This window comes from Argopecten irradians, chromosome 2 (genome assembly GCF_041381155.1).
Source record: "Argopecten irradians isolate NY chromosome 2, Ai_NY, whole genome shotgun sequence".
NCBI classification, from domain to species: domain Eukaryota; kingdom Metazoa; phylum Mollusca; class Bivalvia; order Pectinida; family Pectinidae; genus Argopecten; species Argopecten irradians.
In genome coordinates this window covers 73,083,694-73,100,338 of record NC_091135.1, presented here as the reverse complement: position 1 = coordinate 73,100,338, position 16,645 = coordinate 73,083,694, and the positions used below count along the sequence as shown (strand labels likewise).

The 16,645-nt window shown below is 36.7% G+C and overlaps 1 protein-coding gene across 2 annotated transcripts in view; it reads right to left on the bottom strand.

The window, feature by feature from the left end:
- Positions 1-16,645, bottom strand: part of LOC138316392 (poly [ADP-ribose] polymerase 2-like) — a 107,401-nt gene that overhangs the window by 10,935 nt on the left and 79,821 nt on the right. The window contains exons 8-9 of one of the 2 annotated variants that reach the window (XM_069258091.1): positions 12,801-12,897; positions 2,040-2,186 (exon numbers count right to left, since the gene is read on the bottom strand). In XM_069258091.1, coding sequence (XP_069114192.1) covers positions 2,076-2,186; positions 12,801-12,897 — 208 coding nt within the window. In that variant the 3' untranslated portion in view covers positions 2,040-2,075. The remainder of the gene's footprint in view (positions 1-2,039; positions 2,187-12,800; positions 12,898-16,645) is intronic. The other variant, XM_069258092.1, reaches the window with a different exon arrangement.

Here is a 16,645-nt window from a genome sequence, read left to right as displayed (position 1 = left end):
CTAAAGCTGAACTGTGACATTCTGTGGATTATTACTAAAGCTGAACTGTGACATTCCTGTGGATTATTACTAAAGCTGAACTGTGACATTCCTGTGGATTATTACTAAAGCTGAACTGTGACATTCATTTGGATTATTACTAAAGCTGAACTGTGACATTCATGTGGATTATTACTAAAGCTGAACTGTGACATTCCTGTGGATTATTACTAAAGCTGAACTGTGACATTCCTGTGGATTATTACTAAAGCTGAACTGTGACATTCCTGTGGATTATTACTAAAGCTGAACTGTGACATTCTTGTGGATTATTACTAAAGCTGAACTGTGACATTCCTGTGGATTATTACTAAAGCTGAACTGTGACATTCCTGTGGATTATTACTAAAGCTGAACTGTGACATTCCTGTGGATTATTACTAAAGCTGAACTGTGACATTCCTGTGGATTATTACTAAAGCTGAACTGTGACATTCATTTGGATTATTTCTAAAGCTGAACTGTGACCATTCCTATGGATTATTATTAAAACTGAACTGTGACATTCTTGTGGATTATTACTAAAGCTGAACTGTGACATTCATTTGGATTATTTCTAAAGCTGAACTGTGACATTCATTTGGATTATTACTAAAGCTGAACTGTGACCATTCCTATGGATTATTATTAAAACTGAACTGTGACATTCGTGTGGATTATTACTAAAGCTGAACTGTGACATTCATTTGGATTATTACTAAAGCTGAACTGTGACATTCCTGTGGATTATTACTAAAGCTGAACTGTGACATTCTTGTGGATTATTACTAAAGCTGAACTGAGACATTCTTTGTGGATTATTACTAAAGCTGAACTGTGACATTCTTGTGGATTATTACTAAAGCTGAACTGTGACATTCTTGTGGATTATTACTAAAGCTGAACTGTGACATTCTTGTGGATTATTACTAAAGCTGAACTGTGACATTCTTGTGGATTATTACTAAAGCTGAACTGTGACATTCTTGTGGATTATTACTAAAGCTGAACTGTGACATTCATTTGGATTATTTATTAAAGCTGAAACTATGGATTATTATTAAAACTGAACTGTGACATTCATTTGGATTATTATTAAAACTGAACTGTGACATTCATTTGGATTATTATTAAAACTGAACTGTGACATTCATTTGGATTATTACTAAAGCTGAACTGTGACCATTCCTATGGATTATTATTAAAACTGAACTGTGACCATTCTTGTGGATTATTACTAAAGCTGAACTGTGACATTCTTGTGGATTATTATAAGCTGAACTGGACTTGTTTAAAGCTGAACTGTGACATTCTTTGGATTATTACTAAAGCTGAACTGTGACATTCTTGTGGATTATTACTAAAGCTGAACTGTGACATTCCTGTGGATTATTACTAAAGCTGAACTGTGACCATTCCTTTGGATTATTACTAAAGCTGAACTGTGACATTCTTGTGGATTATTACTAAAGCTGAACTGTGACATTCTTGTGGATTATTACTAAAGCTGAACTGTGACATTCTTTGTGGATTATTACTAAAGCTGAACTGTGACATTCTTGTGGATTATTACTAAAGCTGAACTGTGACCATTCTTGTGGATTATTACTAAAGCTGAACTGTGACCATTCTTGTGGATTATTACTAAAGCTGAACTGTGACCATTCTTGTGGATTATTACTAAAGCTGAACTGTGACCACTCTTGTGGATTTTTACCTCAGCTGAACTGTGACCATTCTTTTGGATTTTTCTTAATATTGAATCGTGACTATAAATTTGGATTACTGTATTTATTCCATTAGAAGCCATATTTCTAATAAACGCCCCCCCCCCCCCAACACCTATTTTCTTATTCTTATTTTTCCAACCTTAGTCACAATATCGTTAAAATGCCAAATGTTCACACTATAAACTTTTTAAGGTAATAAATCAACAGAGAATCAGCTTTAAAATCATAACAAAACATTTGTCTTTAGCGATATGAGGGTGATTAAACTTCAAAGGGCTGACTTACACTTACTGTAAGTTTAGGGCATCGGGTGATGAAGCCAAGTGTTTACTGGGCCAAAATGTGTTTGAGAATTCTTCTGGTATTGTTATCAATGTGGTAAACTATCTCCATGCAGTCTGGGATATCTGCCAGTGTCCACATCAGTGTAGACGAGCACTTTACAAAGAATATTCATGCAACTCATTACTATATTAGCGGTAACAATTAATATATATCTAGAACTCAGGATTATTGTTTTTCATTCATTTTAAGCAGTTAATCCCCCCTTTTTTTGATAACATTCACACAAACAATAACATCACTCAGTATTAACAAACACTAGGCCTAATCAACACATGATTTAATGTAGAAAATGAGTTCTATCTGATCATAAAGGTCAATATTTGGTTAACTTCTCAAAACAGAACCCTCTCTAAACCGGCCGAAATTCTATACACCAAATATGATCAGTTTAGGGAAGTTCTACTGTATTTGATTCACATATTAGAATTAAGAATAAGGTTTTTGAAACTTTTTAATCATCTTAATTGACCCATGCAGCCCCATCCTTCAGGCCCCTGGAGGTAGCCAGGACCATTATTTGGATATACAGTGGAACTTCCCCAAACCGAACATGGTCTGTGCATAGAACATACATGCCATATTTTTCTAGGGGTGGAAAGGGAGATTGATAACCATTTTAAGGGATTTTGGTCTCAAAAGAGGGAGGTATACGCGCGACATATATGAATAAATTAAATATCTGTTTTTTTATGATGAAATTCTGCATTCATATTGAATTTTACTGAAATAAAGGAATGTGTGGTTTTGCAAAAGTAGTCACATCCCTATATACACCCAGTTCTGGAGCAGTTTTATTGTTCGAAATATTAGACTGGGCTTTTTACAGCCGTGCTACCCCAACTGAGAACGATGCATGTATATAAACCCCTACCGCTCTACCGCTGACTTGTATCAATGTATTGAATGAGTGTAGCTAGTTATTTATAGACTCGAGTACTGTCGCCAATCCACAGGTAAATCGCGGGCGCTCTGGCTATATTATCTGTACCAAACACAATCGTAATTGTTACAAATACCGTAAAAAATTGTGTTACTTACACACCAGTGTACTTTGCACATGCATTTTCTCTTAGGGATGAAAATGCTGAAAAAAATCTACTATCGGTATATTTTCCGCATTTAAAAATTTGGGGGAAAACGATGTCCGGGGAACCACAAATTCAATGTTATAAAGGTGGTAATTTCATTGCAAAACATTCACAATAAATGCATGACAACTTGCACAAAGAAGTGTTGTATTTAGACGAAATATCATATTATAATTGCATTTTGTTTGTTTTCTTTTATTGGCCACTGCCGTAACTGAAACCGTGAAATATATCTTGCAGAACATGTCAAAAAGATCGGCAGTCCGCCGTACTCCGTACATGTCAATGTCTGGAGATATTACACATTAATAGTTATCAGAACTATTTGAAAATATTATAATCTAGTTACTTAAAATTGCCACAATAAGTTATTAGTGTGTTTGAGATCATTAACAAACTTTAAAGAGCAATCAGATAGCAGATACCTTGACTTGCAAACATGCACATTGTGAGTGAACTCACTACATTTTGTAGGTAACCAGATCCAAGCTGATGGCTAATTATATAAAACAATACGGTTAAAAATGCCACTAACCTTGTAGCTTGTAAGTTTTGCTGTAACAATACTACAAACCACTTATTGAAAATCCTAAATATAGGACAGTTTAGGACCCATCTTGTAAATCCCACGTGTGTTTTGACTTTTTGCACACGGCCTGCAGCCGGGAAACATGGCGGTTCCATACGTAATGAGCATTGCTAGATCTATAAGGAGTTTCATATGCAATTTTACTAGAAATATGAAGATTGTTAAAATATCTAAAGTAAAGACATACTAGTCAAGTGAATGTTGATGTAATTTGAAGAATATTTGTTTTGTTTTTAAGTAGATACAGACGCATTGTTGATGATATATAGATTGGTTAAGCTAAGTAGCCATTCAGTTTCGTAAAGCTGGAGGAGAGGCCCAAGCGTAGCATCCAGTACCAATTTACCTGTGGATTTGGCGACAGTACTCGAGTCTATAAATATCACGGCTACAGTACACTCATTCAATGCATCGATACAAGTCAGCGGTAGAGCGGTAGGGGTTTATATACACGCATCGTTCTCAGTTGGGGTAGCACGGCTGTAATAATCTTTCACAATAACGGATAATTAACTTAGATAAAGTTCTTAAATTTACAAGCACTAATTTAATAAAAAAAAAACAGAATCGTTACAGTAGTATTCAAAATGTAATTTAATCTGAGAGAGAAAAATAGTAAATTTCTTTTTAATTTTATTTATTTAAATTCAGTTACTACTGATAATTTTTTATTATTAATATTTTTTTCTTCTAACAAGAGATCCCAGAGGGATCTTGGCGCCCACCAAAAAATGATCTATGTCTGACAATGGAAAGAGGGATCTTTTCTCTGCTTTTCAAACTTTTTCAAACACACTACATATAAAATTTGAGACAGATCGCTATAGTACTTTCTAAGAAATAGTGGTAACAAACTTCAACAATGAAATCTAAGATGGCGGCCAGTTGGCCATCTTGTTTACCGATCAGTCCCGAAAGGCATTATGCATCAGTCCTAAAAGGTACTATGCATAACTAGGGTACAAGGGGAACCTATGCATGGAATTTGAGAAAGATCACTTCAGTACTTTCTGAGAAATAGCGATAACAAACTTTAACTATCAAAACCCAAGATGGCCGTCGGTCGGCCATCTTGTTTATTGATCGGTCCCAAAATACAATATGCACAACTAGGATGCTAAAGGAACCTGTATATGAAATTTGAGAAAGATCCCTTCAGCACTTTTTGAGAAATAGCGGTAACAAACTTTAACTATCAAAATCCAAGATGGCCGCCTATCGGCCATCTTGTTCATCGATCGGTCGCAAAATGCAATATGCAAAACTAGGGCCCTAGGGGAACCTTTATATGAAATCTGAGAAAGATCACTTCAGTACTTTTTGAGAGATAGCGGTACCAAACTTTAACTATCAAAATCCAAGATGGCCGCCTGTCGGCCATCTTGTTCATCGATCGGTCCCAAAATGCAATATGCACAACAAGGGCCCTAGGGGAATCTATTAATGAAATTTGAGAAAGATCCCTTCAGTACTTTTTGAGAAATAGCGGTAACAAACTTAAACTATCAAAATCCAAGATGGCCGCCTGTCGGCCATCTTGTTCACCGATCGGTCCCAAAATGCAATATGCACAACTAGGGTCCTAGGGGAACCTGTATATGAAATTTGAGAAAGATCCCTTCAGCACTTTTTGAGAAATAGCGGTAACAAACTTTAACTATCAAAATCCAAGATGGCCTCCTGTCAGCCATCTTGTTGACCGATTGGTCCCAAAATGCAATATGCAAAACTAGGGTCCTAGGGGAACCTACATATGAAATTTGAGAAAGATCCCTTCAGTACTTCCTGAGAAATAGCGATAACAAGAATTGTTAACGGACGGACAGACGGAAGGACGGACGGACGGAAGGACGGACGGACGGAGGAAAGAAGGACGGACGGACGACAGACCACGGACGAAAGGCGATTTGAATAGCCCACCATCTAATGATGGTGGGCTAAAAATAAATTCACACAGAAGTTCTAAAAAAAATATACTTTTTCCATTTTTAAAAACGTGGTTATTAGGAAATCCGGAAATTCTATATCCGGATCATCTATTACAATTACCCAAAATGGCGGCCATATTACGATTGCAAAGTTAGTGACATCCATAAAAAACAGATAGGCCTATTTAACATTAAAAACGTGAGTAAATCATTCACAGTTGTAAGCAGTATTTGTTTTGTTGTAATGCTCACTAGCTGTAGTCATAAAATTTATTGAAAGGCCAGCTGATTGTTTTCTAGGCGGCCGATCGGCTGCTTGACTTCAGTTTACGTAATACACAGACGTGAGTGAAAGTGACACCACAAGCCAAGGTGGAAATAGCCCAAGGCTGCTAATTAGGGCCACTTGGGTGTTGGTCAGGGGGCCAGGGAGTGGTTACTCTCGTGCTAAAATTAACCTAGCATGTACACAAATGTGGCAACGAAAATAAAACGGAGGGGTTTATAGAAATCGGGAATTTAGGCTCTCCTGCCGGGAGACAATAAAAGGCTTTAAAATACGGGAGGTTTTGTCTCACGCCGGGAGGTATGGCATGTATGATAGAATTTTGCCCTTATAGAGAGGGTTCGGTTTGGAGAAGTGAACAGGATATCGATCATTACGATCCGGATATAATCGTCCGGAAGTTGTTTTCTATACTATATATTAGGGCTGCCGCGATACGGCAGAAGCGTACCACGATATATTGTGATACACAACAACTGTATTGTGATATATATTGCAATATTTTGACCTTAACATATGTGGTGTCTATTTTGTATACATTATACAAACATACAGTGCTATGTTATGTAGTTTTACATCGATTTCAACCATGTTGTTGAGTAACAAAAATGTTCAAATGTGAATTTTTGTAAAAATTACGAGTCTGTGAAAAAGCTAGACTACAGACGATCGTAACCTAATAATACAATATCTAAACATGATAGTGTCTGCAAATATTTACACTTTTGAACCTAAATAATGAACAAATTTACGTACAATTGTCCTGGCAAAATACGCTTACGATCGTGATTAAACTTCAAAGGGCTGATCGGCTTGCAGTGTTGTTTTGACACGTGTAGGAATTCGAAAATGGCGGCGGACGATGAAGCCTGAAATAGCTGGCAAAATCCCTGCAGCCAATGTATTCACCGGACCTTAAATGTGTTAAGAGAATTATATATTCCGGTATTGTTGATTGATGGAGCGAATCAACTTGATAATATTTCAGAAACTAGCCTAATGTCATATTGTTTATATTCAACGTCATGCAAATGTTTGAATCATTTGAACATTATACACGTTAGTTACAAACGTTTGACCGACATCGGAATCGAATGAAAACGAAAGGGATACCCACATGGCTTCATATTATCGGAAAGGAAAACAAATACAACTTGCTGGTTTTGTTTTAATGACAGGACTTTTTAATTATATCAAATTAATGAAATTATGATACTAAGAAAATATATCGTAAAAAACCGATACAGGTAAACTGTATCGCGGTACAATATTTTTTGGTGGTGTATTGCAATACCCCAATATACCGGTTAACCGCGGCAGCCCTATATATATATATACTATCACCATATGTATGCATGTGCCTTGTTTTTGTTATTACTAACTGATATCAATGTCAATGTGAATGTTATCACAAAAAAGAGAATCATATGTTTAAAAGGAATGCAATACAACGATTTTGACTTTGTTACCGCTTATAAACGTAGTTAGTTGCGTGAATATTCTTGGGAATATTCTCATCTGCATTAGGTAACCTACATATAGCCGAACGCTTCCGGTTACATTTAGAATCAAATATGGTCTAATTACACAATGATCAGTCAATTTCATCATATATATCATTATATGACTTGGTCATTTTCTAAAACAATAACCCATGTTAGGCTCTCAAAATTGAATACAAAACTTTCTCTTTACTAGCTCTGCTTGTTTTCTTATAGTAAACAAAGTACTTGGTAGACCTTCAGTTCAGTTCCAAACAAACTGTGTGGTAGACCTACAGTACAATTCCAAGCTTCAATTCGTTAAACAATAGGCATGATTAAATAATTACACCTACATCTCAGGTATAATTACCGGGTACATACATATAGCCTTCACACCCTTATACAGAGGACTCCACATAATCAAATAACGGTTATTCGTATAAAATTCTGCGGTCCCGATTTTTTCTTTCTTATCTTTGTTTTTCAACTCCGTGTATTTGAATAAACTTTTTACATGACCTCCGGTTATTCGAATAAAATATCTGGGAAATTGTAAAAATAAAATAGAATATTTTTCAATTTCACAATATATTTTAAACGAAATTCGCCGATATATGTTTCAAGATACTTCACTTTACTAGTCAAAATCATCATGGTGACAGATTAACGTTATCGTATGGCTTGTTATTTTATGCATGAATCTGCAAAGGTATTCGACGCTGAAACAGTTTACATCAGCAGTAGATCATTACTTTAGTAAAAGCATTTGCACTTTAAAATATGTTTATTTGTTACCGAAACATACCTTAGTTCGCGATCGGTTGGAGAAACCATGCTTCCTTACAATAACCGCCATTCATTGGTAGTCTCGTTCAACCAGACTCTTGTTGACTATGCCAGACATGTGCGTATCAAGCGTCTAGTTGAACGAGATACAAAAGCATGAAAAGTCGGCGTGCAAAGACTACTGCAAGTTTGGTATGTTATATGGATACAAAAGACACTTGCTACGTTGTTTCATTGCAACTTGAATATGCATTAATTTCTGAAATATTACCAAGCTATTTCGCCCCATCGATCAACAATACAAGAAGAATTCTCAAAACACATTTAGGCCCAATGAATGGTGACCGCCTTATATCCCTATGGCTAAATAGTCTGAAGGCCCGTTAGTCCAAAGGCCCATTAGTCCTAAGGCCTGTTAGTCTGAAGGCCCAATAGTCCGAAAACAGATAATATAACTGGAATCTATATGCGAACAGTACTCGAAATGAAACAAACGTTTAGAAACAAACGTTTATTACAGTTTTTGATGCAAAAGATTTGTTGTAAATTTCCTCAGGTATACTTACATGTATGTGACTATAGAATTGATACAAAAAATGATAATAAACAACAATATGTTACGAATTTTAAAAAATATCATAATCTTGAAGTACATAAACCTTTCTGATACTAAAGAGTATACACATTTTATTTGTACAATGCAATCCGGTTTAAAATCTCCCCCCAAAATATCATTATGCGGACAATTTCCATCATTATGGGTACAATAAACAAGTCAAAGAAAGGGGAAGGAAACGCAAAAATAAGTCGTTGATACATGTACATATTGTACAAGATAACGACATTTACAGGTATAATAAAGGTCATTTTTCCGTAAGGTTTGATTATATGCATCATTTATTCATGGAGCAACGTTAATCCTAATCGGTACTTTGAAGTTTAATCACGATCGTAAGCTCATTTTGCCAGACAAATGTACTTATATTTGTTTATTATTTAGGTTCAGAATTGATATGTAAATATTTGTAGACACAATTTCAAACATGTTTAGTTATTGCATTTGATATCGATCGTCTAGCTTTTTCTCAAAGATTCATTTGTTGATCTAATGTAAACAAGAATCTAACATTGGAATAATTTTGTTATTAAACAAGAGGCCCAGAGGGCCTGTATCGCTCACCTGGTTTTTTGTTAGTAATTACCACAAGACTCTGACAATTAGAAAAATAAGCAAAATTGACTCCCAAAGTTTAATTTTGAATCACAACCATACAATGATGCTATTAATACCATACAGATATGCTATCCAATACATAGGTTCAGAGACAAAGTAATTTATATGAAAGTACATGTAGTAGCCTAATTGACCTTTTTGACCTCGCATCTATTGCCGTCTAAGGCCCCGGGGGTCAGCCCTATCATTTGTACAATTTCAAATCCCAACCCTATAAGGATGCTACCATTGCATTATAAGTGCTCTTCCATTCTTAGTTGCAGAGAAGAAGTCGTTTATATGGAAATAGCTAAATTAACCCCTTTTGACCCCACCCATCAGGCCCCCGGGGGTTCAGCCCCATCATTTGCAAAATTTTGAATCCAAACCCTATAAGGATGTAACCATTGCATTATGAGCGTAATCCCATGTTAAGTTGCAGAGAAAAAGTCATTTATATGGAAATTGACCACTTTTGACCCCGCCCCTCAGGCCCCCGGGGGTCAGCCCTATCATTTGCACAATTTGGAATCCCCACCCTATAAGGATGCTACCATTGCATTTTGGGTGCTATACAATGCTTAGTTGCAGAGAAGTCATTTATATGGAAATAGCCAAATTGACCCCTTTTGACCCCACCCCTCAGGCCCCCGGGGTGTCAGCCCTATCATTTGCACAATTTTGAATCCCCACACTATAAGGATGCTACCATTGTATTATGGGTGCTATACCATGCTTAGTTTCAGAGAAGAAGTTGTTTATATGGAAATAGCCAAATTAGCCCTTTTGACCCCGCCCCTCAGGCCCCCTGGGGGTCAGCCCCATCATTTGCACAATTTGGAATCCCCACCCTATAAGGATGCTACCATTGCATTTTGGGTGCTATACCACGCTTAGTTGCAGAGAAGTAGTTTATATGGAAATAGCCAAATTGGCCCCTTTTGACCCCGCCCCTCAAGCCCCCGGGGGGTCAGCCCTATCATTTGTACAATTTTGAATCCCCACACTATAAGGATGCTACCATTGCATTATGGGTGCTATACAATGCTTAGTTGCAGAGAAGTCGTTTATATGGAAATAGCCAAATTGGCCCCTTTTGACCCCGCCCCTCAGGCCCCCGGGGGGTCAGCCCCATCATTTGCACAATTTGGAATCCCCACCCTATAAGGATGCTACCATTGCATTATGGGTGCTATACCATGCTTAGTTGCAGAGAAGTCATTTATATGGAAATAGCCAAATTGACCCCTTTTGACCCCGCCCCTCAAGCCCCCGGGGGGTCAGCCCTATCATTTGCACAATTTTGAATCCCCACACTATAAGGATGCTACCATTGTATTATGGGTGCTATACCATGTTTAGTTTCAGAGAAGAAGTCATTTATATGGAAAAAGCCAAATTGACCCCTTTTGACCCCGCCCCTCAAGCCCCCGGGGAGGTCAGCCCTATCATTTGCACAATTTTGTATCCCCACACTATAAGGATGCTACCATTGCATTATGGGTACTAGACCATGTTTAGTTTCAGAGAAGAAGTCATTTATATGGAAAAAGCCAAATTGACAGCTTTTGACCCCGCCCCTCAAGCCCCCGGGGAGGTCAGCCCTATCATTTGCACAATTTTGTATCCCCACCCTATAAGGATGCTACCATTGCATTATGGCTGCTATACCATGCTTAGTTTCAGAGAAGAAGTCGTTTATATGGAAATAGCCAAATTGGCCCCTTTTGACCCCGCCCCTCAGGCCCCCGGGAGGTCAGCCCCATCATTTGTACAATTTTGAATCCCCACCCTATAAGGATGCTACCATTGCATTATGGGTGCTATCCCATGCTTGGTTTCAGAGAAGAAGTCGTTTATATGGAAATAGCCAAATTGACCCCTTTTGACCCCGCCCCTCAGGCCCCCCCGTGGGTCAGCCCCATCATTTGTACAATTTTGAATTCCCACCCTATAACGATACTACCATTGCATTATGAGTGCTATCTCTTGCTTAGTTTCAGAGAAGAAGTCGTTTATATGGAAATAGCCAAATTGACCCCTTTTGGCCCCGCCCCTCAGGCCCCCGGGGGATCAGCCCCATCATTTGTACAATTTTCAGCCAGTAGCCCATAAGGATGCTACCAGTCAAATTTTGTTGAAATCCGACCAGAGGTTATGGAGAAGTCGATTGTTGACGGACGCCGGACGACAGACGCCGGACGCCGGACGCTGCGGTATCCCATAAGCTCACCTCGGTCCTTCGGACCAGGTGAGCTAACAATTGAAATAGATTTACAACTTAGAAAAATAATAACTTGCTGTTCGTTTCAAGTGTAAACAATTTGTTTGTTTTAAGTGTAAACAATTAACATATTTATTAAGTAAACAAATGATATCTATTTGACTGTTTATATGTGTGTGGGTGCTCAAATGGAGATCTGCAAAATGCATCTCCGCCTATACGAATACTCTGGTTATTCGAATATTTTCTTCTGGAAAATGACTTATTCAAATAAGCGGAATCCACTGTACATGCCCCTGGACATGGCATGCGACAACTACAGACACAGGTATGTGTGTATTTCACGGTCAGTTGATCGTATCTCAATGTAAGTTATTGGTGTCGCTCAGGTAAAGCTGGTTTTCAGAACTGTATTTTATTTTAATTTAACTATTCCTATCTCAAAATTGGTCCGGTATTCAGAATTGGGAGGGATCAGTTTTGGGAAGTTTTATATAGTATTAATAAAGAGGAATTAATTCCGTACGTACATCACATCAGTGTTCGGTTTGAAGAGGTGATCAGTTTTGAGAAAGTTCGGTTTTAGGAAGTTACACTGCATACGTTAAAATGTTATTTAAGGTTAATAATCTTAATTAATTTTGACTCATTTTCTACGGAAAATGCACAAATAATAATGCTCATAAATAAGTTTTCCCTAAATAAACTACAGTAAATTTGATCTCCTTCTCCACGGAAAATCCGAGACCCCAAGGCCATGAAATTCACATCTTTTGTAAACAGCCTTAAGACACTTCTGTCTATGAAAAATATTTGATTCTGTCACAGCTGCTACTTAATTGTGAGGAAGATTTCTGAAATTTTGGTTGTTTTGAGCCTTTTTGGCCTCTCCAACAGCCCTGTAAGAGTGTGGGGACCATATAATTCACAACTTTGATTGGCCTTATACCTTATTTATTAGAAACTTACAAATTAAAAAAAAAATTTTTTACTGAATATGCTTCAGAAGCTTTGGAGAAGACATCGAAAATGTAGACAGACAAAGGCCCATTAATAGATCAGGTCACATTCTTTCTCGGGTGACCTAAAAGGGTTAAACAGGCACTAACCTTTGCACCATAATCCATCTTGAGAAGGTCATATTTTCCTGCAACTTTCACAAAATCAGCTCTTAGAGCCCAATCATTTCTTGTTTTGTCTGTAAATCTGAAAATATAAAGTCATCCTTTCAGTTTTGTTTCAGACAAACCTTTTAATTTCAAAATTAAATTCTGAATTAGCCACGAAAATGACGTTTCAAATCTTAAAATTTGCATGATCTTACCCTATTTATTCCATAAGAAGCATCAGGGGGGGTGAAATTTTTAAAAGAGGGGGAGTCCAATAAAACACAAAATTTCAGACTCAAAAATGTGTAAGAAAAAACGTATCAAATGCACCTATACCGCCAACAATGTTGTAAGTTCATTTTTTGAAACATTATTTAACAAATAGATCCTAAAATGAATAATTGGTCTGGATGTTTGAAAACAATTTCACTTGATCATGAACATTATATCATCTAGTTTAGCTGGTAAGTGCTGACACAAGAAATACTCCATACAGTGTTTTAATGCAGTCTATATTCACATGTATATTTGAAACTTTATCAAGATAGTTCACTTCATTGATAACAATACCAGAAGAATTACCAAGCACATTTTGGCCCAGTAAACACATTATAAGTACTTATTACTTGCGTTTAAATAATATGCAAACTATGTAGATGACAAATTTCACCTCTGTTTGTGTTAAAAATTTTCATCATATGGTAATAAATTTTAAACTTCAAGAATGCTTATAAAAATCTCACGAATGCATATAAAAATCTCACCAATGCTTATAGAAATGTCACGAATGCTTGTAAATTTTTCCTGAGTCTATTTTTGTTCTTCCATTATTGAATATGTTTAATCATTTGAGAGATTCTCCAATTTGTTCTTGTGGCCTTGGTAATGAAACAGCCGAACATTATCTTTTCATATGTCATTTATTTAATGAACAAAGATCATCACTCAGAACCAACATACATAACTCTAATATCCCCCACTCGTATTTTAACACAAAAAATCTACTGCATGGTTGTGACAATTGTGATGAAGAAAAAAATACATATTTATTGCAATGCATATCAGAATATATATCTGAAACTAAAAGATTTTTTAAGATTTTTCTACTATGATAGGTTGGGGAGATACACTAATAATAATATTCATTTATAATGTAATGTTATATGTTAAAATATTTTGTTGATAATTGTACTATACCAGATTTGTTTGGAGATGGCTAATATAGGCTTTGCCTGTTGCCAAATCCATTTGCATATTTTTTGCAATAAAATTTGTTGAAATGAAAATATGTTTAATATAAAATATAGACTAAAATGGTCTGACAATTAAATACAAAGTACCCGGTATTTCAAAACGTTTCTACTGGTTGTGATATTTGATCAATCTAACACCATACACAGATTGGAGCGTCATGTATGTGATCTAGTAAAATACGGAAGTTTTATTTCAACCACATCTAACAACAAGAGATCCCAGAGGGATCTTGGCGCCCACCAAAGAATAATCTATGTCTGACATATAGGCAGAGGGATCCTTTCTCTGCTTTTCAAACTTTTCAAACTACAATGTATTACAACTAGGGCACTAGAGGAACCTACACATGAAATTTGAGAAAAATCCCTTCAGTACTTTCTGAGCAATAGTGTTAACAAACCTCAACTATCAAAATCCAAGATGGCAGCCTTTCTGCCATCTTGTTGACCGATTAGTCCTAAACTGCAATATGCATATGAAAAAAGAAAACAAGAGATCCCAGAGGGATCTTGGTGCCCACCAAAGAATGATCTATGTCTAACAAACGAAAGAGGGATCTTTTCTCTGCTTTTCAAACTTTTACTACATATTACTACATGTGAAATTTGAGAAAGATCCTTTGAGTACTTTCTGAGATATATAATAGAAACAAACTTCAATTATCAAAATCCAAGATGGCTACCTGTCTGCAATCTTTATGACCGATCAGTCCGAAAATGCAATATGCACAACTAGACCCCTAGAGGAACCTGCACATGCAATTTGACACAGTTCCCTTCAGTACTTTCTGAGAAATAGCGGTAACAAACTTCAATTGTCAAAATCAAGATGGCGTCCTGTCGGCCATCTTGTTCACTGATCAGTACCAAAATGCTATATGCATAACCAGGGACCTAGGGAAACCTGCACATGAAATTTGAGGCAGATCCCTTCAGTCCTTTATGAGAAATAGTGGTAACAAGCTTAAAGTATCAAAATCCAAGATGGCGTCCTGTCAGCCATCTTGTTGACCGATTTGTCCTAAAATGCAATATGCACAACTAGGGCCATAGGAGAACCTACATGTGAAATTTGAGAAGAATCCCTTCAGCGCTTTCTGAGAAATAGCGGTAACAAACCTTAACTATCAAAATCTGTTGGCCGCCATCTTGTTGACTGATTTGTCCTAAAATGCAATATGCACAACTAGGGCCGTAGGGGAACCTACATATGAAATTTGAGAAAGATCCCTTCAACACTTTCTGAGAAAAAGCGGTAACAAGAATTGTTAACGGACGGAAAGACGGATGACGGTCTAAAAAAGTATAGTTTAGCATCACTAAGTTTCACAGCCTCTGAATCCCACACCCTTAAATGAATCCTGCAACAATTAGGTGTGTTGAGGTGATAATGATGTCTTTCAGCTATGTTTAAAACTTGGTTAGGATTGGACTTAAACTATTTTAGAAACAGAGCTAAACGCAAAACTTTGGTTGACAACATCACCACTGCCGCCGTAAAAGTAACACCATAGTATCGCCTTTGCAAACTATCGTCGTGCGCGATACAAAAATCCAAGATGGCTGCCTGGCGGCACTCTCGTTATCTGATTGGTCCCAAAATGTAATATGCACAAGTAGGGCTATAGGGGAACCTACATATCAAATTTACAAAACCTACATATCAAATATCAAATTTACAAAACCTACATATCAAATTCACAAAACCTACATATCAAATTTACAAAAAGATCCCTTAGGTATTTTCTAAGAAATAACGGTAACAAGCATTGTAAACGGAGGGAAGAAGGACCACTGACATTATGATTACCTATACTTGCATGTGAAGTAAGAGTTACCTATACTTATATGTGATGTTAGGGTTACCTATACTTATATGTGATGTAAGGGTTACCTACACTTATATGTAAGGTTAGGGTTATCTATACTTGTATGTAATGTTAGGGTTATCTATACTTGTATGTGATGTTAGGGTTACCTACACTTGCATGTGATGTTAGGGTTACCTATTCTTATATGTAATGTAAGGGTTAAATATACTTGTATGTGATGTTAGGGTTACCTATATTTATATGTGATGATAGGGTTACCTACACTTGTATGTATAGTTAGGGTTACCTATACTTGTATGTGATGTAAGGGTTACCTACACTTGTATGTAATGTTAGGGTTACCTATACTTGTATGTGATGTTAGGGTTACTTACACTTGTATGTGATGTTAGGGTTACCTATACTTGTATGTTAGGTTAGGGCTACCTATACTTGTGTTAGGTTAGGGTTACCTATACTTGTATGTTAGGTTAGGGCTACCTATACTTGTATGTTATGTTAGGGTTACCTATACTTGTATGTAAGGTTAGGGTTACCTATACTTGTATGTGATGTTAGGGTTACCTACACTTGTATGTGATGTTAGGGTTACCTATACTTGTATGTGATGTTAGGGTTACCTATACTTGTATGTGATGTTAGGGTTACCTACACTTGTATGTGATGTTAGGGTTACCTATACTTGTATGTAAGGTTAGGGAAACCTATACTTGCATGTGATGTTAGGGTTACCTATACTTGTATGTGATGTTAGAGTTAC